General features: G+C 34.9%; 1 protein-coding gene across 1 annotated transcript; it reads left to right on the forward strand.

The window, feature by feature from the left end:
- Nucleotides 1-1276: 1276 nt before the first annotated feature.
- LOC128013286 (melanoma receptor tyrosine-protein kinase) lies at nucleotides 1277-26991 on the forward strand. Its single transcript, XM_052596170.1, has 27 exons — nucleotides 1277-1565; nucleotides 11731-11882; nucleotides 12031-12238; nucleotides 12422-12547; nucleotides 13093-13161; nucleotides 13254-13372; nucleotides 13772-13913; nucleotides 14165-14281; nucleotides 14382-14508; nucleotides 14616-14689; nucleotides 15972-16062; nucleotides 16188-16390; nucleotides 16518-16650; nucleotides 17646-17736; nucleotides 18032-18189; nucleotides 18438-18476; nucleotides 20263-20404; nucleotides 20481-20603; nucleotides 21118-21216; nucleotides 21289-21474; nucleotides 22167-22322; nucleotides 22434-22509; nucleotides 23188-23334; nucleotides 23574-23671; nucleotides 23899-24069; nucleotides 24156-24225; nucleotides 24764-26991. Exons 1-27 carry the CDS (start codon nucleotides 1454-1456, stop codon nucleotides 25060-25062), a joined length of 3528 nt encoding a protein of 1175 aa, XP_052452130.1. The 5' UTR covers nucleotides 1277-1453; the 3' UTR covers nucleotides 25063-26991.
- The last annotated feature ends 972 nt before the right edge of the window (nucleotides 26992-27963 follow it).

Below are 27963 nucleotides of genomic sequence, written 5' to 3' on the forward strand. Positions count from 1 at the left end.
TAATTTAATGTCATATTCATTGGCAACATATTTACAGGTTAGTGTTCCTTTCTTAAGCAGCAAAACTTCTTTAAGCGGGAGATTGGGATTGATATTTTTAGGAAGATTGACACTTAATGTTAGATGCGTTTAAATTTGAACCGTTGGTCAGCAGGAGCTCGGTTTAACCGACATAACGAACATCCAGAGCAAACCAATGGGACTTTTTGGCAATCGTCCCATACAAAAAAAATTGCTTTAAATAAATTAATAAAGAATATTATGGGATACTAGTCAGGTCAAGCTGAAGGTCTTTCGAAAGGTGGTTTGAAAGGTATTGGTCAATCAGAAATATGCAAATGCATGTCTATTGGACTTTGGGGGATTTTTGATCGCAAGTGAAGCCTATCAACTTTAACAGGCCAACAAAATAACAGCAAAAGGACATATTTTATCAATACAGTGTTTACTATTAAAAAAAATACTACTTCCTTGCTACAAAATATCTCCTTGAGAGCCAAGACGGTTAACTTACGTTAGACTGTGTCAAACAGTTCAACTAGCGAAGGTTTAAAAAGTTAAAGTTTGTAACATTAGTTGCATAAATGACCTCAAATTAACTTTAAAGCTGTCGAAAAGACATATTTATAGTAAATAATCATATTATTTCCCTTTGCTGTTAATTTAGAGCACTCACCTTGACCGTAGCTCGTCAAATCTGTGAGAACAAACTGAAAGCCTGAGGCTAAGTTTATTGTTACTATGGTAACTGACTCGCGAGCCCTTGCACAGAGACGAGCAAAAAGAAACAACAATAGAGAATGAACATGAGCCTGTTTGAAGGATCATTTCATTATCATTACATTAATTATAGGAATAAATTATGCATTAATTCGCCAAAATCAAAAAGGCACACAGCATAATGAGTGTACAAAATAATAACAGAGTTTCTAACAAAGAGACATGCACAACGTTTCAAAATACTTGCTTCTTAAAAATAAATTTGATGCGGGTTGACTAATGTTTTAAGAGAAATGTATATATTTCATTACATTGTATAAAAAACTAACTCTGACAAATGAAAAGTAGCAAAAACTGCATTGGATGAGGGATACGCGATGTACAGTAATAGCATGCAGTTGTGCGCATATAGAGTAAAATAATGTTTGATTTGCGTATTAAAACCTGCAAAACCTCTTCCTATCTTTTGACTGACAATAAGGTGCATTTAGTGTCAGGTGACAGAAATTACACAAGCAGTAAGTGCCTACTAACACACACCCACACCCACACACACACACACACACACACACAAAATAAATATATGGGAGCGTTGTGATTCAGCTGCGTCGCGTCTCGCGCTCTGACCAGACACGTTGCGTGAGCTGAAAGGGACTGCCTCTGGAAAACGATTTAACTTACAAGCTACATATTGCTCATTTACTGGAATATCTAACCAAAATAATGGTTTAAAATGATTCCTCTGTTGAATATGAAGTTTACGACGCTAATTCTGTTCCGTGAATTGGGAATCGTCTGTCTAGTGCTGATAAGCGCTGTGTGGTGCTCCGCTCCTGAGAGGAAAGGTGAGTGAAGTTACCTCACTGTCTGTAACTAACAAATATCGCATACGTCTTGAACAGTCGTATTTTTGTCTATCCACGTAAAATATATTTTAAAACAGTGCCAAATAAGAAGTTTAGGAATAGAAGGAAATAAGTGAGGTAAATTGCCTTATGTGTCCACACCTTTGACAGTGTAAACAAACAAACAAACAGATAAAGCCTATAGATTGAAAAAAACATGGTGTAGAATTCACTTTGAATCAATTTTCACAAGGAAACTGCTTGTAAATTTAACAGATAATTACAAATAAATGTCAAGCAACATGGAATTAAACATTACATTTCTAAGCAGAAATACTGAAATAGAATCTTCCATTAAACTATACCACAATAATCCATTTTATTTACATTTTACAGTATGCATATGATTAAAATATTAACTATATTAGGTAGAAGATATTATAGAACTGACATGATATTATTAATCATATCATCAGCTGCAGGTTTGTCTTTAACCCCAGCAAGTGACCCCAAGACCAGGGGTCTCTCATGTTACTAAAAATGTAATGAACATAATTCGATCTGAAACATAAAAATACTTGATGAAGTTTTGAGACTGGTGACCACCACAGGATGAGGGCCAAGAGTTCAACAGCAGCAGATGGTACCGCTAGACAGCTGCCCCACTGAGTGGGGTCTGGGCCCTCTGCGTCAGTCTGCGGTCCAGTCTCTGGTCTACCCGGACAGACTGTGTCTAACATGCTGTTTGAGGTTCCTTGCCAGTTTAGAAATTAACAGCAGATGGTGGATCCTAACACTGTCCCAGAACAAACCAGGCAGAAATGGGTTAAATACATTTTGATTCTGTAATGACGACTGGAATCAAAATAAAAAAGAAGAAAAACAAAATGGTTTGTAAATCTTAAATGATCTGTAGGCTAATTGTAACATTAAAAATAATGCAGCATCATTAATACAACAAGTAAATGCATATTATCAAATATAAAGCAGTCTAAAATGAAGAGATCCACCTCTAAATGGCTTATTGCTTTATACTGTACAATTTTTTTTATGTACACCTACAGTATACAGTATTTAGATCTGATAAACAGCATACTTTTTGAACAGAAAAGTAACAATGCGTGATGTCCTGGACATTCTGATCATACTTTCAGCACAGAAACTCGATTAGTAGATTTCATCTGCATTTCTTTTAACAGTTTACTGACCTGACAGTTGGTTAATTATTTATATTATATGAAGTAAAATGCTGAGTAAAAACAATACATTTTTAATTATATTGTGTCTGACAATGGTAATGGAGACTTGCACTGCTAGGTGAGGAAAAGCAGTGTTTGTGGATTTATATTTTTTCTTCTTCCTGTTATTTCTTGCATTTCAATATTGCAGATAAATATTAATAATTAACTTCATCTATTTTACCTTCATCCCTTTGATTTTTTCCAGTGAAAAGGAGTGTCACAGGAGTGTCGATCAGTAAAAATGTTAAATTGATCCATTGAGAAAGCAGTTTAATTAATATACTTCATTGCCAATACATTATTGTTGCTTCATCAGTTTTGCAACCAAAATGCATTCATGCACATTATATAATTAATCATACCAAATGAATGCCACAGCCCAATACTTTCAAGAAAAAACAGACAGTGAATGACTATTCACAACTGTTGGTTTTAAATGTGAAGTGTTTAACTTAAAAAAAAATACTCTCTCCTGTCCCAGCACAAAACTTTCTCCTGAGAAGTGCAAACATTGCCATGCTATCAAAACATTGTTCAGTTTGTTTAATCAGCCCAGCACAGCAACACTGGCTCCACCAATGGTGCGAGTGTGAGATGGGAGTATCTGTTTTGTGACCAATGGAAGAGTCGCTTTTTTTGCAAGTCTTTTTTTTTGGTTAAATTACACACCTTTAATGACCTGTCAGTTTAAGTGTGGAAAGCCTTGCAGTGATGGGCCAGTGGTATGCGTGTGTCAGCATAACCTGTCAGTCATTATTGTCTCCGGGGCATCTCATACTTGGTTTCATTCCCACAGCCTGTGGCAAAAAAAAGAGAGAGAAGGTTGGAATAAAGGTTTTTAGAAAGCAGATACTTTAGTTTAAACTACTTTGTCTTGATGACATCAAGTGTCAATAAAGGAATATTTCACCCAAGAATGAAAATTTGCTGAAAATCGACTCAGCCGCAGGTCGCCCAAGATGAGTTTACATAGCTAATAAAAGCATCATAATAATCCATAAATAATCCAAACGACTCCAGTCCATCAATTAACATTTTGCGAAGTGAAAAACTGCATGTTTGTGATAAACAAATCGAAATAAACAAGTCACTTCTGGCCAGAATACCATAATCCATAATATTGTTGCTGAGTCTTCAGTCTCCTGGTATTGTCTCACATCAAAATCCACCAACATATTTGTTAAGAACTGCTTTGGACTGTTTTGACTTGTAAACGGTGCTTAATCAGTGCATACTACTCTCCTGATTTGGATGAGACATCTTTTTTTTACTGGAGAATGTAAAATTATCAATAGAGGATTTATAGTTTAGCTGGAAAAAATGGATTAATACAAGAAAACTAAAAAAATTAATGCTACATTTATTTATTACAAACATGCAGCTTTTTACTTCAATGATGGACTGGAGGTGTGTGAACTATTTTCAAGTGAACTACCTGTATACCTTTAACTGGAAAGGAAATGACACCCATTCATGTGAATCCTGAATGTGGGTAGACAAGCGGTTGACGTAGATGAAGATTACTGTCATATGATTAATCGAAAGACAAGCTGCATATCGTGGTAAGGTAACACGGCGCCACTATCAGATCTTGCATTTGTACATACATTTCATCATTCACAATCAACGACGTGCAGAGTCAGGTCAAGAGTTTGACAAATGATGTCACAACATTTATTTGGCATTGTTTTTTACAGACCATTAGGCCAGAAACATACTCCGAACAAGATATCAGATATCTGTGGTCAAACACAAAGATACATATTTCACACTGAACGTGCTGTGTTGAATAACATTGGTTGCATTGAGAAACATAAAGCAAATCTATGCATCAACACTTATAATAATCAAGATTCAATTCATAAATATTTTTTGTACTTAATCCATTTGTCATTTAGTACATTTTAAAAGAATGACAACAAAACAACAACTCAGTTACATTCAGAAATATCCAGTCATTATGCATCAGTCACATTTAATATGAGCTGGTATAAATACATTGTATCTGAAAAACATCCTTTCTCTTAGTCCACATTCCAGCACTAATCACTAAAGATATTAGTGTCCTTGTTCTACCCAGTGTTTTGTTGTAATTTGGTCAAGACATCACCATTTGATCTAAATCGAATAGTCTTTAAAACTCTTTGCAGGCTTATAAATATCCAGAGTCTCTATGGCTGCTGTTACTATACTAAAGACTAGAAAAGCTCTCCTGTTTACATGCATCACACTCTCTGACCACCAGCTACAAGGGTAAATTGATGGAAAGTAATGCAGTCAATGCAAATGAATACATAACCGCAATCTGTTATTGTTAAAAATGTCAAAATAGTTCTTGTCACCCATCTAAGCCTCAAATTAAATTGATCTGTTAAGTGGTGTGAAATGTTTTATAGATTTGAATTTAAAACCTGCGAGCAAAATCAATTTCAGTCTGTGAGATGTCAGTATATTTTGTCAATAATAAGTCTTACATATAGGTAACTTGGAGGTTATCTCTGGCCATTAATAATGGACTTGTTTTAGAGGTGACTGAGTTCATAAAAAAACATTTCCAACATGGGCAACATTAAGAAATGTAGCAAACCAGCATATTAGAAAGATTTCTGAAGGATCATGTGACACTGAAGATTGGTGTAATGCTGACAATTCAGCTTTGCATCAAATAAATTACAACTATATAACTATTTAAACTATATTAAAACAAGAAGTTGCTGTTATAAATTGTAATATATTTTCACAATATTACCATTTTTTCTCCATTTTAATTCAAATGAATTCAGCCTTGGTGAGCAGAAGAGGCCTCTTTCAAAAACATAAAAAAATCTTACCAACCCCAAACTTTTGAATTCTATGTATGCCTGCTGTATGTCTTTTTATTCTTATTTTAAGGATTTGTTACAGATTTTCAGATTAACAGACCATAATAAACCAAGGCCATGGCCTTGAGGTTTTAAGTGTGTTTATTTTGAAAACAGCAGCCACAGAAGACACCTCAAATTATGAGGATTCTTCAAAGGTGTGCTGTTATTTTCTAATCATTCAAATAAGCATATTTTGCATGGTGGAAAATAAAACTGTAGAATAAACTCTCCGGTAACCAACCAAAACACCCTGGCAAAGGCATAGCAACTCCCTACCATTTAAAACCGATTTTTGTCTTCTTCAACAAAATATATGAATTTACTAAAATGCATGTCTTATGTTGTTTACCCAATGCAGGGATCATGCCACCTTTTTACTTCTGCAGTCAGCAAATCATCCCATAGACAAAGAGCTGAATTCATACAATGGTTGAAATTTGATGGAGAGGTCACAAATAGACAATATGTTGCTTATTTGATTAGACAGACCCTGTTGAAGAAGCACATAGCCATGGAGCAGGATGTCTCTGTCTCACGCTGTAAATTGTATTTACTACAATTCAGTTAGACAGTATTTTATCCACATGTCTCTCATTTAGGGTGACAACAGTGAACTTATAGACACTCTATTGCAAGCTAAAGAGAAACAGAAGATGTAAGAAGCACAAACATGTAGAACTGCTGCTCGCAAATTGATAACCATTTCTTTTGCTTTTGAAGAATATTTAAACAGACACTTTTAAAAATAAAGGTGCTCCATAATGCCATAGAAGAACCTTTTTGTCTAAATGTTTTTCATAAAGAACCTTCTGACAAACCTTTCTGTTTCACAAGAGGTTCTTTGTGGCGATAGAAGGTTCTTCAGAATATAAGAAAAATGGAAGAAAGAGATTGTTCTTTAAAGAACTTTTGACTGAATGGTTCTTTGTGGAGCCAAAAATGGTTATTCTATGGCATTGATGTGAAGAACCTTTTGAAGCATCTTTAGTTTTAATGCTGCGGTAGGTAACTTTTGATGCTCTAGCGGTTAATAAACAGAACTGCTTGCGTCTTGCGGAAGAACATCGTAGCCGGAACTACTTCTCTCTGTTTATGTCTATGAAGAATCACAAAGGTACTGGGTTACTCCGCCGTGGTACCCCGAAGCAATCTAAAATAGTCCGAATATAAACACTTATTATAGGTGCACCCTAGTGATTCAGGAAAAGCTAAAAACATGGTTTGGAAAATGGATTCATGGTGTACTCGCTTATTATATACATTTTTCTACATTTTGAACACAAACAAAGATACGGACCGCAGCTCTGATTGGTTGTTTCTTACCGGGAGCGGATTAATTTCTGCAAATGGCAATAGGACACTCGGAGGAGCCAGAGGAGCTGGATTTTTTCACAGATTATCTGTCTCATATTCTACTGTCAGGACATAATGACAGGTTTAACAAATATGTAAAAAAATATATTTTTACAAAAGTTACCTACTGCAGTTTTAAGTGTGTATGCCATTTAAATCTTTTTTTGTGCCTTTTTGTACATTAAATACAACAAGAGTGTCATTGCATTATATCCTGTACAATAAAATCAGTATATCACATGTTTGAAACATAGTAGCCTCAACCTTGGAAAATAGGTTTTTCTAATAAGTACAAAATCAATGTTAATGGACAAATCAAACAGTTAAGATGAAAATTTGGTTTCTCTGGCAAAACACATTTACATATTTCCAGTAAATGCACAGCACATGCACCAACCCATTTGGCTTCCCTTTAGGTGTATTCCAGGAAAGTCATTCAGATGGAAAACAGGATGCGTTATGACAAATGCTGTTGACTTTTTCTGCTCATGTGGATCAATACTTTTTGCAACAGTGCAAACTTACTCTACAAACAGAGTCAACCCTGTTGTCTGTCCACAGTCAAACTTAGTCACCAACATCCATATATAGACATCTCCTGGAAAACAAGGTTATAGTGCATTTGGGTTATAGCCCAAAATGTAATCTATAGATATACTGTAACACTGTGCAATTATGTCATATATCATGAAATTACAGTAGACTCCTAAATGCAAAGATTTTCTCAAAAAGTAATATTACTCATAGCCATATAATAAGCGAAAGCATCACTGAACAGATTTCAAAAGCCACATTCATTTATTATGTTGCTTCATTATCAAAAAGGTAATAAAGTTACAGGAAGATATACTCCAAATATTTTACCTTTATTGTTATAGTCATCCAAAACATATCTAAAAAATGATGCATTAAAAAAAAGAGCCAAGAAAACTGTGAAGAAGCAAGCATGGGAACAAATGCATGGCCTGTTAAAAAAGGATATAAGACAGCCTTGAAAAGATGATCCCAGAATATCTCCTAATTAATCGATCATTTTTATTTTTCACATCCTTGTGCATCCTTGTACTTAAGAAGAAAAGCCATACCTGAAAGATGTTTCTTACAAAGCATACGCCTCTTTTTTAATTTTTTTAATCTTTTATCTTTTTTTAAAAGCATCTTATGCTCACCAAGGATGCATTTATTTGATCAAAAATACAGTTAAAACAGTAGAATTTTGAAATATTATTTTCTGTTTGACTAAAATTGTTATTTATTCCTGTGATGCAAAGTTGAATTTCAGCATCAGTCTTCAGTGTCACATGATCCTTCAGGAAACATGTTGCCTTATTGTTTAAGAAACATTTCAAGAAACAGATTGAAAACAATTGAGTTACTTTTTTTGATAACTTTAATTAGATTAATAAGTTGGTATATTTGAAATTGATATTTTTTGTAACCTTGTAAATATCTGTACTGTCACTTTTGAAATAAATGCATCCTTGCTGAATAAAAGTATTAATTTCTTCCTGACCCCTTCTATTTTGGGGCTACAAATGAGGAAGGTGGTTTTGTTTTCATCACATGCTGCTGGTACTGTCACGAAGACAGTGACAGGTTGATTTATTTCATTGCATTGTACTTCTCAAGTCTTGTGTTTCTTTGCATTGATAAGCTCTCGATAACCCTTGTGCATGGTTTGCATCAGTTGCAAAAGATAAAACACTCAAGTTTTACATAGTCAGAATACTGTTCCACAGTTCCTCATGGTAAGACTGATGTGAGTTAAGATATTCCTCCATAAATATTTTTTCAAGGAGCAAACCTGTTCAGTCACATCCCATGGTTCAGGCTCATGCCTCAGGCAGTGCTGCTGAACATCCGCCTGTAAAAAACAGCTCACATATTAAGAACTTGCGAAGTGAGCGTTAAGGGTTAAAACTTAAATCTACTTCATGTTCCTAATCTATATTTGAAATCTGCCCTAGAGCAGAGATCTGAAAAAGCCAGTAACGCCTGATTATTTCTTCCGTTTTTGACATCTAGTAATATTTTTCTTGTCATAACCCTGATGAATTTAGACATGCTGGATTTTCAGAAGGTAATTTATTCAAGAGCTGCATGTCTTGACAGTGTTTGTTCTTCCTGACCCTCTCACGTCACAGGATCAGAGGTAGAACTATAATGCCAAAGATGTCAAAATGCAACTCTTGCAAAAATGGAAGAACCTTTCATGTGCACTGCCATGATGTAATGAACAATCAAACAAACGCATGTTTGCACTTTCATTTGAATATTATTACAGACAATCATGCAGCATACTTAGATTTAAGACAGAATAAACATGCAGCCAAATATTCAACCCCATATCAATGTTGTGGAATATTTGAGTTTTTACAACGAAACATGGTTCCAAAGACTAGTGAGTGGACCATCTGTTTGCTGTCTACATAGGTAGGTTGAATATTGTCTTTGAAAATGGCGGGTCTTTGAGTAAAAAAAAAAAAAGTTGTGATTCGCTGCACTAATAATCATAAAATACTGTACCTGACACAAAAATATATGGCAAAATAATCTTTGTTTTATATTGAAGTATAATCTACAAACAAAGTTCAATGTATTAACATTAGCTTAATGCATTGGGTATCATTTTACAACATTTCTTGGTTGATATTAATTATTGCATGTGCTAAAACATTTTTTATGTTAAACAATTTGTACATAATAATTATGAAAATAATTAAATTCCATCTTGTAATTAGACAAGCAGCAAAGATGCGAGTGGAAGCACATAATTGCGTCACGATGTAAGTGCATTACAGAACACAATCATGTGGCTACTTTTTGCCTCAAATGATTTTAAGTGCTGTATAGGTAGAGAACATAACAGGAACACAGTAACAAAAAAAGATAAATAAATTCTCTATTCTATAAGTGCCCTGGCCTCACACTTTATTGATCCATGCGGGGGAATAGATGAATTGTTACCAGCACTGTGTGGAAACACAACCTGCATGTCTTGCACATGGCAGGCAAGAATTCTAGAGTTCTCAAGTTGAGCAACAATTGTGTGCAATATTTGAGTCTCACCCTCAGTTCACCACATTCTTGATCGCGGTGTTCCCGCCCCTAGAATTCGCTCTTCTGCAGGAGACGATACACATAACGATGACTGCAGGAATTCAACACCTGCATGACAGCAGAGAGACTGCAGAGATGAAACAAGTGCTTGTTTTCCACTGTAGCTTTCACATTTACAATGAGTTCTGGAAAATAACAGGTTTTCATGAATAGAAGAGCAAACTATGTAAAATATGTAATGATAAGTATAATGAAGACTTACTGAATCTCAGTGTTTAGAAAGTAGAACTCTATTGAAATAGTTATGTAGTTAATAGAAGTGATGGCTATAAGAAGAATATAATCTGTTCAGTGCATGAGATGAGCTCATGTTACTGTGAGCAATGAAATGTATGAGCAAAGAATGGAGAATGCTGGAGTTTGCTTGCATGAGGAATTGCTGTAAGCCATGTCTTAAGGGGATAATCCACCCAAAAATGGAAAATCTCTCATCATTTACTCACCCTCATATCATTTCAAACTTGAGTGACTTTTTTTTCTTGTGGAACACAAAATAAGATATTTTGACCTGTGGAATAGCCAGATACTACTGTTAGTTGAGTTCAGAGGTCCATGGTGTTGTTTGGTAGTTATTTGGGTAAGTGCATGCGAATGTGACTCATAACACTTCTACTCAGTTTTCCAAATTAACTGATACTCCCTATTCATTTTAATTTTTACAGTCATATCATATTGCCAAATGAGGGATCAGCTGACAAGCTGATAATAATGTTCATGTTATGGCAGATAACCAAATAAATGGAAGATATTAAAACCTTTTTATTTTGTGTAAACAAATAAAACATAAATACTAAAAAGTAGTTAATTTAAGCATGATAACATTAAAATGTACAGTAATAACAAAATATTACATTAACAGCGAAAATACATAATTCGTTTTGAAAAATAAAGTGAGGATTAAAGTGAGTGTTAGATGACTGCAAATGTATACTAAATGTGAAATAAGCACAAAAAAATCAAAAAATCTTATAATAATAGTATTGACTGATAACCAATGTGATCCCTTCCAAAGAGACTGATATACTGTACTCTATACCTGTCCAAAGTTTGGACACACTTGAATGAAGTTTATTCAAGTTTTTCAATTTCAGCTAATTTAAAACATGGCACAAATGAGAAAGAAACCACAGTAACCCTTATTATTTGAGCAGAGTGTGAATTATCTAGATTTCCTATGAAATATAGCACCTTATTAGAAATGATTTAGTCACAAAACTGATACATGCCTAAACAGACAACAGCATTGCATTTCCAAGACTATAATTAACATAGCTCGAGATGAAAATGAATATCTGAAGTATTACAAAAATCCGTCACTACTGGTCAAAAGTTTTGTAATAATGTTTTTTGTTTTTTTCAATGTTTTTGAAAGAAGCATCTGCTCACGAAGGCTGCATTTACTGTATTTGATGAAAAATACAGTAAAAACCATAATATAATAAGTGTGTAATTAAATACAGCATTAGGGTGCAGACTGACTTCTCCTTGATTATTCCAGACTTTTGGGCATGCTTATTTTGTGCATGTTCTATCATATTATCACCTTAACTACCCGAATATTGATTTCACCTCTGCTTTATTCTCCAGTATGTCAGGGAACCAATAATAAGCTGACTCTGCTGGCACAGCCAGACGATCACTATAGATCCATGGTGCGGATGTACAGTAACTGCACGGTCGTGCTGGAGAACCTGGAGATAACCAACGTTCAGGAGTACCACGACCTCTCCTTTCTCAGAGTAAGTGACACAACACACCAGTATAATAAATATAGCAATTATGAGACTACATCATTAGTTATATGCAACTGATTGGTCAAACCTTTAACCAACTGATAATTATTGTTGGAAGTCTGAAGACTTGACTAAAATATTCTTTCTTTCATAGAGCATTGAAGAAGTTGGTGGCTACGTGCTAATAGGAATAAACTATGTGGATGTAATACCCCTGGAAAACCTGCGCCTCATTCGAGGACATTCTCTCTTCGATGGCAAGTACGGCCTTGCTGTGGTGGCAAACTTCCACAGGAATGAGTCTGTCGAGAACTACAGCATCACCAGCGGCCTCCGACAGCTGCATCTGAGAAGCCTCACAGGTAAAGCATTTATATTTATTCATTTAGCAGATGCTATTATTCAGCGTGACCTACAGAACAAATGAAGCATTATGCATCCACAGGCACCAAGTGTGTTGAATACAGAACGCAATATGTATATAAAGTCACATTTTCTATTAATTATAGTGGCAGATGATATTTTTTTCCCTCTTCATCTGGCAGAAATTCTTAAAGGTGGAGTTAAAATAGCCCACAATCCTTTGCTTTGCAATGTGGAGACCATACAGTGGTTGGACATTGTGCAGGATGACAGTGACGTGAATGTGTCAGGAGGAACTGACCCTCAGTGTAAGTATACAGTAAATCATGCAATATACACAACCATTCAAAAGTCTGAGGTTAGTATGATTTTTTTTAAGGATGCGTGAAATTTATAAAAAGTGATACTTAAGACATTTATAATTTCATATATAATATATATAATAATATAATTTCAATTTCATATGTACAAAAATGTACTGTATATTCATGACCAAATTTTGAAAAAAGTAGCTTGGTTTCTACAAAAATACTGGTTTCAACACTGATAATAATAATAAATGTTTCTTGAGCAACAAACCAGCATATCATAATGATTTCTGAAGAATCATGAAACACTGAAGACTGGAATAATGATGCTAAAAATCACAGGAATTAATTATATTTTAAAATGTATTCAGATAGATAACAGTTTTTTACTGTAATAATTTCTCACAATAATTCATTTTTTTAAATGTTTTGAATGGTAGTGTATTTTGAGTGGTACTGTATTGATATATGTCTATAAATTCTTAAATTATGTATTAATAATAACATTTTTTATAATAAAACAAACAATTTCTTTGATACCTCAGGCAGACGATGTGACTCAGGGTGTTTTAATGGATCGTGTTGGGCTCCAGGACCAGAGAACTGCCAGACCTGTAAATTCAGTTGTATATTTAATCCTCCAAAGCAATATATATGTGTGAACTACAGTGCGTCCTAACAAATGTTCTTTCACCTTAACTGTCAGTTACTCGGCTGAACTGTGCAGAGCAGTGCTCACGGAGGTGCAAGGGTCCCAAACCCATCGACTGCTGCAGTGAACATTGCGCTGCAGGCTGCACCGGACCCCGACCAACAGACTGTCTGGTGAGTGGAGCGCTTTCCAAAACTTTTTTAGGAAAATACCTAAAACACATGCTGACATAAAGATCTAACATTTTAAATGAAGTATTGGTGCTTTTCTACTGATCGTGGTCAACCTACAAAGAAAATGTGTTTTAGGATTTATACTCTTAACATTTAAAATGTCTGAATTTATTTAAATTAATATTACTATATATTTTATTATATATTTTTAATTTACAATATTTTCATAAAGCCAAATTCTAATTTTGATCATCTTTATATATATATATATATATATATATATATTTTTTTTTTTTTTTTTTTTTTTATGATTTTTTTTTTTTTTTTTTTTTACATTTTAATGATCAGTAGGGAGTAAATGTTTTGTAAGCTGACAATGTAGGGCCTGTTTTTCTGCAGTCCTGCAGAGACTTCCAGGATGATGGGACGTGCAAGGATGCGTGTCCACGTCTTATGCTGTACGACCCCAACATTCACCAACTCGTTCCCAACCCTAAAGGGAAGTATAACTTTGGAGCCACCTGTGTAAAGAAATGCCCATGTAAGTTTGGTTTTCATGCATCAGAAATTACTCAAATAAACTAAGGCCACAATTACAAGAGCAGATAATTATTTTCATTATAAACTTCTAGTATGTAAATATAAGAACCCCAAAAGTCATTGAGACATACTGGCTCGTTGTTATTGTGCATAACAACCACTTTATCTAGAGACAAAGATAACATTGGGCTTGGGAGATACAGCATCTATACTTATCTGAAAGATAACTTCAAACACCTCTATCTGCTGCAGATAACTTTGTGGTGACCGATCATGGTGCCTGTGTTCGAACCTGCAGCAGTAACATGCATGAGGTGGAGGAGAACGGAATAAGGAAGTGCAAACAATGTGATGGCTTGTGCCCTAAAGGTCTGCAATGTCATTAATTAATGAAGAGTGTTGTTTCTGACACATGTACAGACACAGATATCTGATAATTGTTAAATCATTTGAATGGGTTTTATTTCAGTCTGTAATGGTCTTGGAACGGGAACCCTTGTTAACACCATCGCAGTCAACGCGACCAACATTGATTCATTTATCAACTGCACCAAAATAAATGGGCACATTACAATAATGCAGATGACTTTTCAAGGGTGAGATTCTATGGTCTACTTTCAGACTAAATCATTCAACCTTGTTTTTTTTAAAGCTATACGTTTAATCTAATGTTATAAATATTTACTTTTTCACACTTTTCAAGGGATATTTTTACAAATACACCAAGTATGGACCCTGCAAAACTCGACTATTTCAAAACAGTGAAGGAAATTTCAGGTAAACTATATGTCTGTCTGTCTGTCTGTGTGACCCTGGACCACAAAACCTTTTTTTTAAAGTGTCAATTTCTCAATAAAATGATTTAATAAGCTTTCCACTGATTTATGGTTTGTTAGGATCAGACAATACTTGGCCGAGATAGAACTATTTGAAAATCTGGAATCTGAAAAAAATCTAAATATTAAGAAAATTGCCTTTAAAGTTCTGCAAATTAAGTTCTTAGCAATGCATTTTACTAATGAACAATTAAGTTTTAATATATTTACAGTAGAAAATGTACAAAATTGTCATAGAACATAATCTTTACTTAATATTGTAATGATTTTTGCATAAAAGAAAAATACATTATTTTCACCTTTAAAATGTATTTTTGGCTATTGCTATGAATATACCCCAGCAACTTAAGACTGGGTTTGTGCTCCAGGGACACACACACCCACACATTTTTGTTTTTGTGAAAAGTGGGGACATCCCATAGGCGTAATGGTTTTTATACTGTAGAAACTGCATATTCTATCGCCCTTCACCAACCCTACACCTAACCCTAACCCTCACAGGAAACTTTGTGCTTTTTTACTTTCTCAAAAAAACCTCATTCTGTATGATTTATAAGCGTTTTGAAAAATGGGGACATGGGTTATGTCCTCATAAGTCACCCGCTCCTTGTAATACCTATGTCATACCCATGTCATTATACAGAGTTGTGTCCTGATATGTCACAAAAACAAGAGCACACACACACACACACATATATATATATATTAGTGCTGTCAAATGATTAATCACGTCAAAAATAAAAGTTTTTGTTTATGTAGGTATACTGTGTAGGTGTATATAAATACACACACTTACACTATATATTTCGAAAATATTTACATGCATATACATTTATATATTTATATTCTTATATTTCATACATAAATATATGAATGTTTGTATTTATATATACATAATACACACATTTATTATGTAAACAAAAACTATTATTTTGCATGCGATTAATCACTTGACAGCACACACACACACATATACATATATATATGTATATATATACATATATATATATTTATATATATACATATATATATGTATATATATACATATATATATATGTATATATATATATATATATATATATATATATATATATATATATATAGTTTTAGTTGTAGAAATATACATTACTTACATATACATTAAATATACAAAATATCTTGGCATATGAATGGCATTTGTCTTTGTCTAAAGCCTTATTTAGCGGTGCAATTTTTTTTCTCAGGGTTTCTGTTAATCCAAGACTGGCCTGAAAACCTCAGTTCCCTCAGTCCCTTTGAAAACCTGGAGATCATCAGAGGAAGAACTAAACAACAGTGAGTTTCATCATGTCAAGTAACAAATAACTAGTTTTCTTTGCACATTATGCTTTTATCATGGAAAAAAAGATACTTTTCACCTTTAAACAGTGTTTCTGTCTTTACCTCTCTTATAAATGCAGTGGCACCGTCAGTTTTGCAGCTTTGAACATACCGCACCTGGATCATCTCGGCCTCCGTTCGCTGAAGGAGATCAGTGATGGTGACGTGGTGATCAAGAACAACCCCAGCCTCTGTTACGTTGAAGGCAGCTACTGGCCGAAGCTGTTCAGATCGGTGAACCAGCGCATACGAACTGGAAACAATGCAGCAATGCACAGATGTGGTATGGGACTGGATTCAAATATTTTTTTGTCTTTATCTTTACACAATTTATAAGTTGGCCAGCAGTTTAGATCATGTGAGGTCACAGAGTTCGTAAAATCAAACAAAAGCTCTTGTGTGCTCTTCAGAGCAGCAGAACAGTACCTGTGATAGTATGTGTGGAGAGGAAGGCTGCTGGGGTCCAGGGCCGTCCATGTGCGTCTCCTGCCAGCATGTCAGCCGTAGGGGGCGCTGTGTCAGCCACTGCAACTTGTTGGATGGGTGAGTGTCCAACAGAGAGTCCACTGAACAAGGTTATTTGCTGCTCATTTTCTAGTGCAACATTGACAAATGATACTGAATCAAAAATAACAGAAAGTCTATTAATGGTTAGAGTAATGCATTTAATGTGAATCTTTTAGATATTATCAGATGCATGGGTTTACTTGTGGCTACTTCTCTTAATAGAGTGCATTAGTGCAGCCCATTGGTATCTTCCAATTCATTTTCCCATTGGGATTAAAAGAAAAAAAAGATATTATTCAAGGGATAATTCATCCAAAAATTAAAATTCTGTCATTAATTACTCACCCTCATGTCGTTCCAAACCCATAAGACCTTAATTCATCTTCAGAACACAAATTGATATATTTCTATTGAAATCCAATGGCTTTCTTGCCCTGCATAGACAGCAGGGGAACCTTGTGCACAAAACATATTCTGGTAGCTTCATAAAATTACGCTTGAACCACTGATGTCAAACAAGACTATTTTGATGATGTCCTTACTACTTTTCATGGCCTTGAACATTTCAATTGCATTCTGTCTATACAGTGCCAGAAAACTCTTGCATTAATGACAGATTTTTAATTTTTTTTTGAATTATCCCTTTAAAGCCTTATAAGTCATGAACCAAAAAAAAAAAAACAGCAATAAGGTATATAATATTTAATGATATTTAAGTATTTTGACAAGATAGTCTCGATGACATCATTAACAAAAACATTTACCATTAATTAACAAACTCACAGCTCACAGTAGTTATTTTTAAAAATCAGTTTTCTTTTCTGGAATTTTTGCCATTTTTACCATAGAACAGATCAGAACTGGCAGCAAGGAAAGTGGGAGAGAGATGGGGGAGCAGTATCAGGAAAGGTCCTTGAGTTGGGATTCGAACTCGGGACACAACAGTGCTATGTGCCCACAAGACTATTTTCCTTTTACTCCAGGAATGTTTTTCACCTCTGTTTCTTGTTGTATTCTCTATGTTTCTACAGAGACCCACGTGAGTACATGTCAGAGAATGTGTGTTTGGAATGTGACCCTGAATGCCAGATCCTGAATGGGACGCCAAGCTGCCATGGGCCGGTATGTCACACCATTGCAATGTTTCCCATATAAACTGCATTATTACTCGAGTATTATACTCAATGGTGAAAATCATTAATGACACCTAAAATTACACAGCTTGTTGAAAAGAGGTGTGCTATTACTTCTCTAATACATTAGACTTGCGATTTTAGTCTGGCTGTCTATTTTGAGTAACGCTCAGACAATAATTTTCATCAGAAAATGTCCAAACTTGTGTGTAAATGACAGTAATAGTGGTAAGATGTGTAAGTAGTTCCAGTGTGAATGTTGTTTTCTCTGCATCTCTTTCTAGGGAGCTGATCAGTGTACCGAGTGTGCTCACTTTAAAGATGGGACACACTGTGTGGCACAGTGTGCCCAAGGTGTGCAAGGCCTTAATAACAGGCTTGTCTGGACATACCCAGACAAAAAAGGACAGTGTCAGCCATGCCATGCTAACTGCACAAATGGGTAAGAAACCTTCTAAGGTGATAATCATTAAAGTAAAATTATAATAATAAAAACATATTTAATATAATAATATATTATTAGTATTATTTAAATAGAATAAAATATCTTTATTGATATTTATTTCTAGGTTTATGGTTAACCAAATCCACTTAAACGAACAGAATTGCAAAACGATGGGGTCACAAAATAAAGTTTTACAGAGCTTTGTCAACATCAACTCTAACTTTAAAATGTTTTTGTTATTATAGATGCAGTGGACCAGGACTGGAAGGTTGTGAACCAAAAGGGTACAGTAGTTTATGGGATATTATTCCTAGACTTCATTAACAACTAAAGACATAGAAAAGTCATTAGCATAAGTCTTAAATAGCATGGCTGTATTTGCAATAGCCAAAAATACTATTATATTAGCATGCTATATACAGCATATACTGTAACTGCATTCATACAATATTAGATATATTAGTGTAAGAATTACAGATCCTCAGACACTTTGATCTTCTGAGACATACAATGGTCACACAGTGCATTAACATACAGACATCTGTTCCCACATCTCACTGAGGATATGTGGGAAACACCTCTCACGTATGCACTGGTTCCCCCTCATCCCCTTCCTTCCCTTCCCCCAGCTCACTCAGACTGGTCAACAGCAGAATATGTTGAATGCAAGTGATTTACAGTCATGTTTGGTGTTATCTGAATAGTCTCAGGGTGACTGGTACAATGGTCTCAATTTTACAAGAAATAGACTAAAAGGTGATAAAGATCCTAAGAGTTAAGAGATATATGCTCACTTTAGAGGGTGCGCCATTTCCCAAATTTCTTTCATGCAAAATGCCCTTTGTCTCACGAGGTGATAACTTTAACTCGGGGGATGTTTGTCTTGGTCTGAGGTACTTAAGGAAATGTAGCAAGAGGATCAGGGTCTTCTGTAGCCAGAATGAGCCCATAGCATGTTCACACACTTCATACTATGTATTTCACTAAAAGTCAGGTACTCATCTTTTACTCTGAGATTCATCTTTGAGAATTTGATGTCTTGTATTGGCTATGTAATTGGCATAATACTTACCTGATTGATAATAAATTGTTCCATTTGATTTACTCTGACTTCCTCTGAAATTATTTTCTCAAGTAAATTAAGTGAAGGCGTATGCACATACTAAATCTCAGGTTAGATTGAGCATGGGATACATCAGGTGAGATTGTAGATTTCTGACTAACTGCTTGACTTTAGTTGTTCTGCAGTTCCATTAACTATGGGGGGCTAGAAAATACTATTGGGGTATTTGCATGGGTTGGACATATTTCACAGTTCTAGTCATAACCTCTGGTTATTGTTGTTACATAGGTGAAGGGACTAAACAGAAGCTCTATTTAAAGAATGACAAGCATTAGAGACAGATAATCAACCAATTTGTCTTTCAACATAAATTCGAGGTCATAATAAAATAGAGTCAGATTAGAATCAAACTTAAATTGAATAACTTTGCGTGCAGAGAAGACCGAACAAATTAGAAACCTTCAGCCAGCACTGGACACCTTCCTTGGACCGAGTTTGCGGATCTTACATTAGCAATAGCCAAAAATACATTATATGCCAAAAATCATAAGGAAATTAAGTAAATATCATGCTCCATGAAGATTTTCTACCATAAATATATCAAAACATAATTTCTGATTAGTAATATGCATTGCTAAGGACTTAATTTGGACAGCTTTAAAGGTGATTTTCTCAATATTTTGAATTTTTGCACCCTCAGATCCCAGATCTTCAGATAGTTGTATCTCGGCCAAATAGTGTCCGGTCTTAACAAACCACACATCAATGGGATGCTAATTTATTCAGCTCCCAGATTATGAATAAATCTCAATTTCAAAAAAATCGACCCTTCTGATTGATTTTGTGATTCAACTTCACAAATATAATCTCAGATGTGTTTTTTTCTGAATTAAAGTTTACTTGTTGAATATCCTGTTTCAATCATAAATACATTCAAATATGGAAGTAAATGCTGTTCTGATTTCCTTTTTTTAATGAAAGTAAATGACTTTATATACTCTCTATAGCTCTCACATGCCTTTAGTGGCGGCTGGGATTGTTGCAGGTATGCTGCTGATTATGGTCCTCGTCCTTTTCATCTTCATCATCTTTCGCCGAAGACACATCCGGCGAAAGAGGACCTTACGCCGCCTGCTTCAGGAAAGAGAGGCAAGCCACAAAAAGGTATTACAGGTCAAACATCACGTTTGAACCCCCATAAAACTATGTTTCCATCATTCTGCAGCTGGTTGAACCGCTGACTCCCAGTGGTGAAGCACCCAACCAGGCTCTCCTTCGCATCCTAAAGGAAACAGAGCTGAAGAAAATAAAAGTCCTTGGGTCTGGAGCATTTGGTACTGTCTTTAAGGTACATTTCTAAAAACAAAGCACACTACAGTAACTTAGCAGGCCTAATAAAGCTTTGTAGATTTGTAGCCAAGACATTAAGTGTCAGGGTTAGGGTTAGGGTTAGGGTTAGGGTCATCAAAATGGACCATACTTTGCTAACACACATTTCTGGTATTAAAATGATTGATTCATCAGTACGGAAAAACTGTAATTTTACTGCAATTGAGAAATAAAGTTTGACTTAAGCAAGATATAAAATCAGGTTAGATCTTATATTAGGTGAAAAGAATATAAAAAAAAACTTAAAATAAATATACAATAAAGCAAAATTGATTTCCAAAATGAAAACAGACTCCATGTTTCAAAGAAAAAAAAGTAATCTTTAATTTAAAAATAAAAGATCCATGTCTGAAATGACTTTACTGTTTTATCTGGAAATATTTCACAGAAGTTGCGAACTTCACATTTCTCAGTCAACATGAAAGTTCTAAGAAAAAAGCCTAACATTTTACTTTTCCTTTCTTTTCTTCTAGGGTTTGTGGATCCCAGAGGGTGAGGATGTGAAAATTCCTGTTGCTATCAAAGTTTTGAGAGAGGTTGCATCTCCCAAAGCCAACAAAGAGATCTTGGATGTGGGTATCGTGTCATTTGTAATAATGATAAACAATCGTCCTACATTTAAAACTTGTATTTTGGGGTCTCAGGAGGCCTATGTGATGGCCGGTGTGGATCACCCTCACGTGTGTCGTCTGTTGGGAATATGCCTCACGTCCAACGTCCAACTGATAACTCAGATCATGGCTTTCGGCTGCCTGCTGGATTATGTTCGAGAGAATAAAGACAGTATCGGCTCACAGACTCTGTTAAACTGGTGTGTGCAGATCGCCAAAGTGAGTTCAATGTCATCTGTTTAACCCTCGATATCCACACACACACATAATTTTTCACATAACACTAATTAATTTTAACCAGGACAGAAAAATATTTGTGTGGAATTAAAAGTTAGGGTTAGGGTTAGGTAACTCCAAATATTAATTCCAAGATACATTAATCTGTTTGCTCTTTAAAGATGTAAGTCTCTTTTACTCACCATTTATTTGATAAAAAAAATACTATAAAAACATTAAAACTGTAAAATATTATTACAATTACAAATAACGTTTTTCTATTTTAATACAATGTTTTTGAGAGCCTCTTTTGCTCACAGAGGCAGCATTTATTTAATTAAAAATATGGTAAAAACAGCAATATTGTGAAATATTTTGATGCATCCTTGCAGAATAAAAGTATTGACTGCAAAAATTGTAGTGACCTCAAAAAATGTTTACGGTAGTGCATAAATCTTGCATAAACCTTGTACATATAAATAAGCACATAAATAAATATTTATGTGTAAAATATTATGTATAAATAAATAAACTCCTCCTCCTGCTTCCACAACATTCTCATAAATAAATTCACTGCATTTCTTCTACAAAACAACAAAATAGCAATTCTGAAAGCGCTGGGTCTGAAAGTGCTGACTGGATGCAGGTCGATGCGTGTTCTTGGAATTTAAAAACATTCTGACCCTTCTCAACAGGGAATGCACTACTTGGAAGAGCGTCACCTGGTTCATCGTGACTTAGCGGCCAGGAATGTGCTGGTGAAGACTCCTAACCATGTGAAGATCACTGACTTTGGCCTGGCCAGACTCCTGGGTGCAGATGAGAAGGAATACCATGCTGACGGAGGGAAAGTAGGTCACACATCACTAGTGTAAAAGAAATAAATGAAAATGCATTAGCATATGTACATATTTGTTAAGATTTACAGGAAAACTGATTATTTGCCTGTGCTACACTCTTAGGTGCCTATAAAGTGGATGGCACTAGAGTCAATTCGTCACTGGACTTACACTCATCAAAGTGATGTATGGAGTTATGGTCAGTGCTCATCACTACATATTATATCATGAAAACTGCATTTATTATTACATCACATGCATATTAGCATAGAAAAGTGCAAATTTAAAGGAATAGTTCATTGACATTTTTTTATTTGCTTCAGACATGCTCAACTATGGATCCTCTGCAGCGAATGGGTGCCGTCAGAATGAGAGTCCAGACAGCTGATAAAAACACCACAATAATCCACAACAATAAAGTCCATCATTTAATGACTTGTGAAGTGAAAAGCTGCACGTTTGTAAGAAATGTGTCCATCATTATTTTTTTTACCTTGCTTCTGTCTAAAATATCAGTGCATACTTCATAAGACTTTTTGAATTGAAAAAGTCTATCCTCTGTTGTCCTCTCAATATATACAGTTTTGGACTGTTTTCATTTGTTAATTGATGGACTGGGGTGGTGTGGATCATTGTGATGTTTTTATCAACTGTTAGGACTCTAACGGCACCCATTCACTCCAGAGGATCCTTTGGTGAGCAAGTGATGCAATGCTTAATTTCTCCAAATCTCTACTGATGATGAAACAAACTCATGTACATCTTGGATGGACTTTGTACTGCAGTATTAACAGACTATGCTAATGCTGTAAAATTGAATGATAGTTCACAAATTAAACCTTATTGTAAAGTGTGATTTAATGGATTACCTCTTCAGGGGTCACTGTGTGGGAGCTGATGACATTTGGATCCAGACCGTACGATGGAATCCCAGCCAGAGAGATTGCAGATATCCTGGAGAAGGGAGAGCGTTTGCCACAGCCGCCCATCTGCACTATAGATGTCTATATGATCATGGTCAAATGTGAGTGCTAAAGGTGCATTCGAGAGCAGGGTAGAACAGAAAATCACCATTCAAAAGGGTTTGTAATGGTAGCAATAATTTGGCCATGAATATAAGTATTCAGAAAATACAGCATTGCATGAAAATTTCAGATGAACACGAGAAAAACACATTGTAAACTGAAAAGATTTGAATGCAACATAATAGCCATAATACATAATCGCAGAAATGACTGGACATTAATGTATATCTATATCTAGGCTGGATGATTGATGCTGACAGCAGACCTAACTTCCGTGAACTTGTGTCAGAGTTTTCAAAAATGGCCCGGGATCCATCTCGCTACCTTGTCATTCAGGTAGTTCACAAAAAATATCAATGCTTTCCTTTTAGGAAAATTTCACCATTTAGAAAGGAAATGCATTCATGCCATTTGTACAGTAGGTCTTACATCATGTTGATTTAATATACTGATATTGATTTTATTTTCATTGTTCATGCATTTAATTTAAATTAATGTACATACATCCATATAAGTTTATATACATCAAAAATGAATTACTCCAATGAGAGTTTTATTCACAGGGAGATGATGACATGTTCCAGTCCAGCCCGACGGATTCGAAGTTCTGCATGTCGTGGATCAGTACTGAAGATATGGATGGTGTGGTAGATGCGGAGGAATACCTGCTGCCCAACAAACGATTGTTCGACCAATCAAAACCACCACCAACGCCTCAGTATCACAATGCAGCAGTCAGTATCCTCTATCGTTCATAATGATATTAGCAAAGTGCACTTCATCAGACATGATTCATTCGTCTTTTGTGTATTGTTTTAAGGACAACTACACGAATGGTGTGATGTTACGCTACATTACAGACCCCACACTTAAAGACCTCATGCTGCCAGGTATTACCATGAATTTAATGGTTCAGTGTATTTATTTATATTCTGTATTTAATAAATATCTTTTTTTTTCCGTCTGTCTTTTTTTATATGTCTATGTAGTTTTAATATATTTTTCAGTTTTAGTAATTTTAATACTGTAACCTATTTAAGTTAAGTTTTTGAACTTTTTCCATCTTATATTTATATTTAATTTATTTTTATAAGTAGTATATTGTGCATATTAGTATAATATTCAGTTTTTGTAAAAAAAAAAAAATAATAATAATTTGAAAATTAAATAAAACAGCAACAAATAGGATTTATTTAATAAAAATGCTTTTTTTATTTTATAACTTTTTTATTATATTGATTTATTGCACTGACATTGATTTGAAGTATATCATCTGTCGTCTCTGACCAGTTTCTAAAGGAGCAACCTAAATAAAAAAAATAAAAATACTGAAAAAAGTACAAATATGAGAATAGTCATATGTTCTGGTGTGCACATGCAATTAATATTACTGTTTCATAAGCACATTTGATCTTCTCCTTCCCACAGAGTACATTAACCAGGATGTGACCACAACAAGCAACATGATGAACCCAGACTACAAGGGTCCGGCTCGTGCACAGACAGAAAACGGATATATAGATACATACAGCTGTAAACCTGACGGGCCGGAGTACCTAAACACCTCCTGCGCTACTCTACCACGCTCCCCCGGCGCCAGCCTCGATAACCCTGACTACCAGCACAGCTTCCTGCCCTCGTCCAACAGCGACGTTCTTTTCCTCCCGGCGACGGAGAACTTACACTACCTGGGCCTCGGCACAGCCTTGCAGTCTCACGTACGTTAGATCAGCAGGATGGATGTATGAATCACACTGCTTCAACTTCTGTTAGTGTTAGTGCTGCAGCTGGGTTAAGAACATGAGGACGTCAGGTCTGGATATGCTTGAAGGCGACTGCCACAATGAACTCGTTTGTAAAGGGGTGTGTTTGTGAGACGTGAAGCTGTGAGTAATGTGTTGAATGTCAAGCTAGAGCACATTTCAGTATTTCTGTGTAATATAGGTACATGTAATAGTTGATGCTTTTGATGAATGTTGTTGTCGGATGTAGCTTAATTTATTGAACCAAAACTTAATTGAGCTGTTAATACTTCATGTAGTTAGACCGTCATCATTTTACTCTGATTACGTAATTAACCTTGGGTAGTACAGTGAGTTTACAAGCCAGATAAGATCTTTTTTTCTTGTTTGTGAAATATGAAATACCACTCGAGTCTCAACCCTAATTTTCCTTCCGAGATATACAGCGTTTAAATAGTTTGGGGTTAGTACTTATCAATTATTATTATTTATTATAAATAATTATTTATTAAATCTCACACCTTGGACTTTGTTCCTCATAATTCAGAATCTGTTTCTCATAATTCAGATTTTTTTCTTGCGGTTCCTTTTCTGTAAATCCTGTGTTTACATCTCAGAAATCTTTTTTTTTTTTTTTTTTGATAATAATCAGAAATGTTTCTTGAGCAGTAACTCAGCATATTAGAATCATTTATGAAGGATTATGACAGTAATGATGCGGTTCAGTTTTGCATCACAGTACATTTTAAAACATATTCAAATAGTAAACCATTATTTTAAACTGCAATAATATTTTGTAATATTACTGTTTTATTGCATTGTGCATCCTTGGTGAGCATCATTTGAAAACATTCAAATAATCTTACCGACCCCAAACTTTTGAACGGTTGTAATTCCGAATGAAATAGGATATTTAAGAAATTAATTTTATTGTTACATACCAGAATGGAGAAGGCTGGAAGGGAGGAGCTCTTGATGACTGAAAAAGAAAAGGTTGTCTACTACCATGTCGGCTGAGGCAAAGCAAGTTACCTCATTTTGATAAAAGATTACCAGAGTTAGAATCATTTGCACCAATGATTTGTGCAAAACATTGCAAAGAATGTGCATTAGGAATGTAAAAAAATACTCTATTTAATATATTCAAGCACATGAAAACCTCTGATCTGACCCGTAATAACTGCCTGAGTAACAACAGAACTGATTGTAAATATAACAACATGCACTGTGAACATAAATGTCCACCACACAGTGTAAATGTACATAAAGCTACCTGCAGTCACACAAACACTGACCTTTAACCCTGGACTGCACTTAATGGACCCACTAAGTGAGCGTCCACATTTGGTTTTAATATTTTAACAACTGTTAGATTCATTGAAAGAAACACTGTTGGGCTAAAAGGCTTTCTGGTGTTAAAAGGCTGTCCTGATCCTTTCTGATTCTGCTGATTTAATAAATCAGACTGCTTGTTTCTGTCCCCTGTGACACATTCACCCAAGTGTGCACTTAGCACACAATCTACTTCTAAATTTTAAGGGGGAAAAGCAGGCCATTATGAGATTTTAACTCTACAGGATCCCATTAATATTGATTAAGTGACCACATCCACTTCATCGCCCCAGAAAATGCTGAATATATTCAGAAAGAAGTTTTAAAATGTAAGTTTGACTGTGAAACCTGTTCTACTTCACTGTGAGATACTGCAAAGACCACATTTAGTATGTAAATATACTTGATGTAGCACAATCCTCCGGAGATCTACTGCATTACACACCTGTGAATGTTAGTTTTAGGATTCTTTTTAGGTTTAACATGTGGTTTAAATCTGTATGGACACTTTGTTACATTGCAGTGTTATTAAACTGTGTTGAAATGTGAAAATTAAATCTTGTGATGTGCCAATTCCATAAAGGTCTTTTATGTGTTTTTTTTTTTTTTTTTAAACAATGATGCACAATGGATCCTTTTCACAGACTATTTCAAGGCGTTCCCGGAGTTATTAACATATTGAAAAATATTTGTGTACATTTATTACACTACACTTGGTGCTTTCTTACCTTGGCATTCAATTACTAAAACTAGTTTAGTGTTTCTAATACACCGGCTGTGGATATAAATGATATGTTGGATTTTTTTCTTTTGCAAACAGCACGATAACAATATATTACCAACTAACAAACTATGATGACTTCTGAAAGAGAGTGTAAAAATGATATGCTTTCTCAATATATTAACTGTTAGTGACGGTTGATATATTTCATAAGTGTAATTTATCTGCTAGTTGCTAAGCTTGAGAATATTGATATTATAAAGAAAAAGATGTTTTGTTGAGTTTGTCGACGCTGTTACTGACAAACTGAATGGGTCGACGGGTAACATAGTTGACAAATTCACCATTTGGATGCAAAATGATCAATTAGGTTGACCTCGATTTTAATAATTATTTGGATGCAAATCTTTCAAATATTTACCATAACAGTGGACCCAACACTCAATCCATATACTCCTGACAAGTCATTGGAGATCAAATACAGAAAAAAGAGGGGCGTTTGGTTTGGTTAGTAACATAGTTGACAGATCTTTAGTGGACATGAGAGAAATGAAATCTAATTTGAAAGAAAATGAAATTTAAACTCGGTCTGCTTAAGGTAATCTTGACCTCAATGCTTATTTCATTACACTGAACATCATTGAAGGTCCAGAAAGGCAATTTCAAGCAAACCGAAAAACAGGTCGCACAAAATAAGAATGTACACTTATAAAAGGATAAAATCGAACATTGTTAGAAAAAACATAATTATCAATGGACATGAAATGTACCCTACATTTTGAAATGAGCCATGACTTACAGCTGAATGGTTACCAGTCCCAGACATCTGTGGG

The sequence above is a fragment of the Carassius gibelio genome, chromosome B24 (assembly GCF_023724105.1).
Source record: "Carassius gibelio isolate Cgi1373 ecotype wild population from Czech Republic chromosome B24, carGib1.2-hapl.c, whole genome shotgun sequence".
Taxonomy (NCBI): domain Eukaryota; kingdom Metazoa; phylum Chordata; class Actinopteri; order Cypriniformes; family Cyprinidae; genus Carassius; species Carassius gibelio.

Excerpts from the sequence above, each read along its gene's own strand:
- LOC128013286 (XM_052596170.1), top strand. The coding sequence starts at position 1,454 with ATGATTCCTCTGTTGAATATGAAGTTTACGACGCTAATTCTGTTCCGT. Across the intron at positions 12,239-12,421 it reads GCATCTGAGAAGCCTCACAG|AAATTCTTAAAGGTGGAGTT; the intron begins GTAAAGCATTTA and ends TTCATCTGGCAG. Across the intron at positions 16,651-17,645 it reads CACTGCAACTTGTTGGATGG|AGACCCACGTGAGTACATGT; the intron begins GTGAGTGTCCAA and ends ATGTTTCTACAG.